General features: G+C 49.9%; 1 protein-coding gene across 1 annotated transcript; it reads left to right on the top strand.

Annotated features, from left to right (window-relative positions):
- Positions 1-84: 84 nt before the first annotated feature.
- On the top strand, positions 85-779 carry RNF152 (ring finger protein 152). The gene has a single exon (XM_010000894.1). It carries the CDS (start codon positions 98-100, stop codon positions 707-709), a length of 612 nt encoding a protein of 203 aa, XP_009999196.1. The 5' UTR covers positions 85-97; the 3' UTR covers positions 710-779.
- The last annotated feature ends 1,966 nt before the right edge of the window (positions 780-2,745 follow it).

Here is a 2,745-nt window from a genome sequence, read left to right as displayed (position 1 = left end):
GGGGAAAAGCCGCAGGCAGGCGGGCGTTGCACCTCTGCTGCGGGCACGGTGTGAGGCTCCCGGTGACGCCTGCTGTTGCCTCCCTGCGCCAGCTGCCATGGAGACCCTGTCCCAGGACTCCCTGCTGGAGTGCCAGATTTGCTTCAACTACTACAGCCCCCGCAGACGGCCCAAGCTGCTGGACTGCAAGCACACCTGCTGCTCGGTGTGCCTGCAGCAGATGAGGACCAGCCAGAAGGACCTGCGGTGCCCCTGGTGCCGTGGCATCACCAAGCTGCCGCCCGGGTACTCCGTGTCGCAGCTGCCCGATGACCCGGAGGTGATTGCCGTCATTGCAATCCCCCACACCTCGGAGCACACCCCTGTCTTCATCAAACTCCCTAGCAATGGCTGCTACATGCTGCCCTTGCCCCTCTCCAAGGAGAGGGCACTGTTGCCAGGAGACATTGGCTGCCGCCTCCTGCCTGGCAGCCAGCAGAAGTCCCTGGCGGTGGTGACGATCCCGGCGGAGCAGCAGCCGCTGCCGGGCGGCCTTCCCGCCGAGGGGGGAGCGGAGGAGCCGGACCGGAGAGGCGTCGTGAAAAGCTCCACCTGGTCAGGGGTATGCACTGTGATCCTGGTGGCCTGCGTCCTGGTCTTCCTCCTGGGCATCGTCCTCCACAACATGTCGTGCATTTCCAAGCGCTTCACGGTGATCTCCTGCGGCTGAGCCGAGGGAGGGGAGCGTGCTCCCCCAGGGGTCGGGTTGGGTTGGTGGTGGTGGTGGGATGGAGCAAGACAATTCACCACGGCTTTGCCCAGTGACTGTGGAATGCTGTGCACCGAGCGGGGCAGCCGTGTGCCAGCCCGGGTGCGGCTCCCAGTGGTGCGGCCCTGGGCCTCTTGGCAGCGTGCGGAGAGCATCGCGTCTGGCGGCAGCGGCACCGGGGAGGACTGCATGCGGCACCGTAACCGTTTCTCAAAGGGACTGCAACTTAGTGGTGTTTTTTTCTAGTTTTAATCATGTTACGAGATTAAAGACCTATGTAGCTGGCTGTACTGTAAATTTTACAGTATGAGCTCTTCTCTAAACACAGTAGATTAAAATCAAAACTGCTCCATGTAGAATAAAAGGAGAGTTGGTGTGTGACTCTGTACAGGGTGTTCAATACCAGTTCGCATATGCATTATTTTTTAATGGAGGAGGGAGAGAGTTGTAAAACCAAGAAATCATTTATCTGTTAAGGCATTTTATATGTTTGAAACAACACATTAATTAAGCCAAGCTAGGAAGTTGTATGATAGTTTTTAAAAGCATTTTACAAGCAATTGTTTCATTCTGTGGTGTGTGGTTTTTTTTTCCCCTATGTTTTTCCCCAGTTTTTTCAGCTCCAGGGAAGTGGCAGTTTCAGCATCTTGCATTTGAAGGAGCTCCTGAGCAGGGAAGCAAAGAAGGCTAGGAGGAATGCCTAAAAATGCAGCCAGAACACTTCTGCCTAACTGGCTTCACGCAAAGGATGGACATGCTATTTTACCTCTGATCTGGCAGCGAAGCCTCCTATGACCTGGCCTTCATAGCCATTAGTGAAGAAGTGGGTCATGAGAAGTCCTAGGGTTCCTTCCTGCAAGGACATGATAGTACATTGCTCTGCTTTGTCTAGAAACTGGGTTTCCTTAATTGTTTTTGGAGAATTTAGGCCTCTCTTGCTTCCCTCTTCCTAGGAGATGCAACTGTGCATCCATGGATGGTGTAACACAGGATTTACTCTAAGGAAGCCTCACTATTCCAACTAAGATCAAGGACCTGTCACCTAGTAAGAGGCAGTGACATAGCTGGGAGGAGAACCCAGGCCACCCATAATCTAGTGTGTGAGCTGCTACTCCTAAACCACTATGGTCTGGTGTTGAAATTTCTGGGTGAATGTAACAGAGCCTTTTTACAGATTTCAGTCTTATAAATGTTGGCGTTCGTAAGGACAGAATTAAAAAAAAACACAACTAAACAGAAAATGTCTCCCTCCCCCTGTGAGTGTCATGAAACCCCAGTTATTTGCAGTTCACTTCTTGGAAAGAGCTGGATTCCTGAGCCTTCACTGCAATAGCTCCTCGCTTTAAGCAGTAATACTGCTTGTAAGTAAAAGAGAGCTCAGGGTGAATTTGGGTATTTGGCAAGTCTGAAAGCTGAAGTTTGTGTGAGATTTAGGGATCTGGATCAAGGGGCACATGACAAACCTCTAATAAGATGGAAAAAGCTATTGATTTGCATTCATTCTTTCTGCAACTGTGACCTCTTGTCTACCTACTGCTCCTTCTAATAATTAATTAGAGATTGCTGAGTGCTGTATTAAACCACCAGAGAACATAATTTTTACGACCCAGTGCCCGAGTTGGCCTTGTGAGTGTCAGTGGTTTTCTGGTTATGTCAGAAAATCCCATTGCTGGTTCACAAATATTCTCAGTTAGGACTTCTGTCAGAAACATACCTCTAACTTCCTGCTGGATTTCCCACCCCTCCTCCCGTTCCCAAACAACCATTTTCTTCCTGATTTCTGTTAACTGAAGAGTAGCATATGTGGTGCTTAATTGTTACAGTGTGTGTTGAGTCATGTATGGAGAGAGGAAGCATTGTGCTGATTTTTGTCTACTGTCTTGTATGTATAGCACAGCAAAAAAAATTAATCCTCAGATAACACATTCAATGCCTTTTTGTGGAAGGCCCATGTGCAGTATGCCTCGAACCTGACTTAAGAGTATTCTAATACATGG

This window comes from Chaetura pelagica, unplaced genomic scaffold (assembly GCF_000747805.2).
Source record: "Chaetura pelagica isolate M959 unplaced genomic scaffold, ChaPel_1.0 scaffold104, whole genome shotgun sequence".
NCBI classification, from domain to species: domain Eukaryota; kingdom Metazoa; phylum Chordata; class Aves; order Apodiformes; family Apodidae; genus Chaetura; species Chaetura pelagica.
The sequence above is the reverse complement of the archived record's forward strand: the minus strand, read 5'-3'. Positions and strand labels throughout refer to the sequence as shown.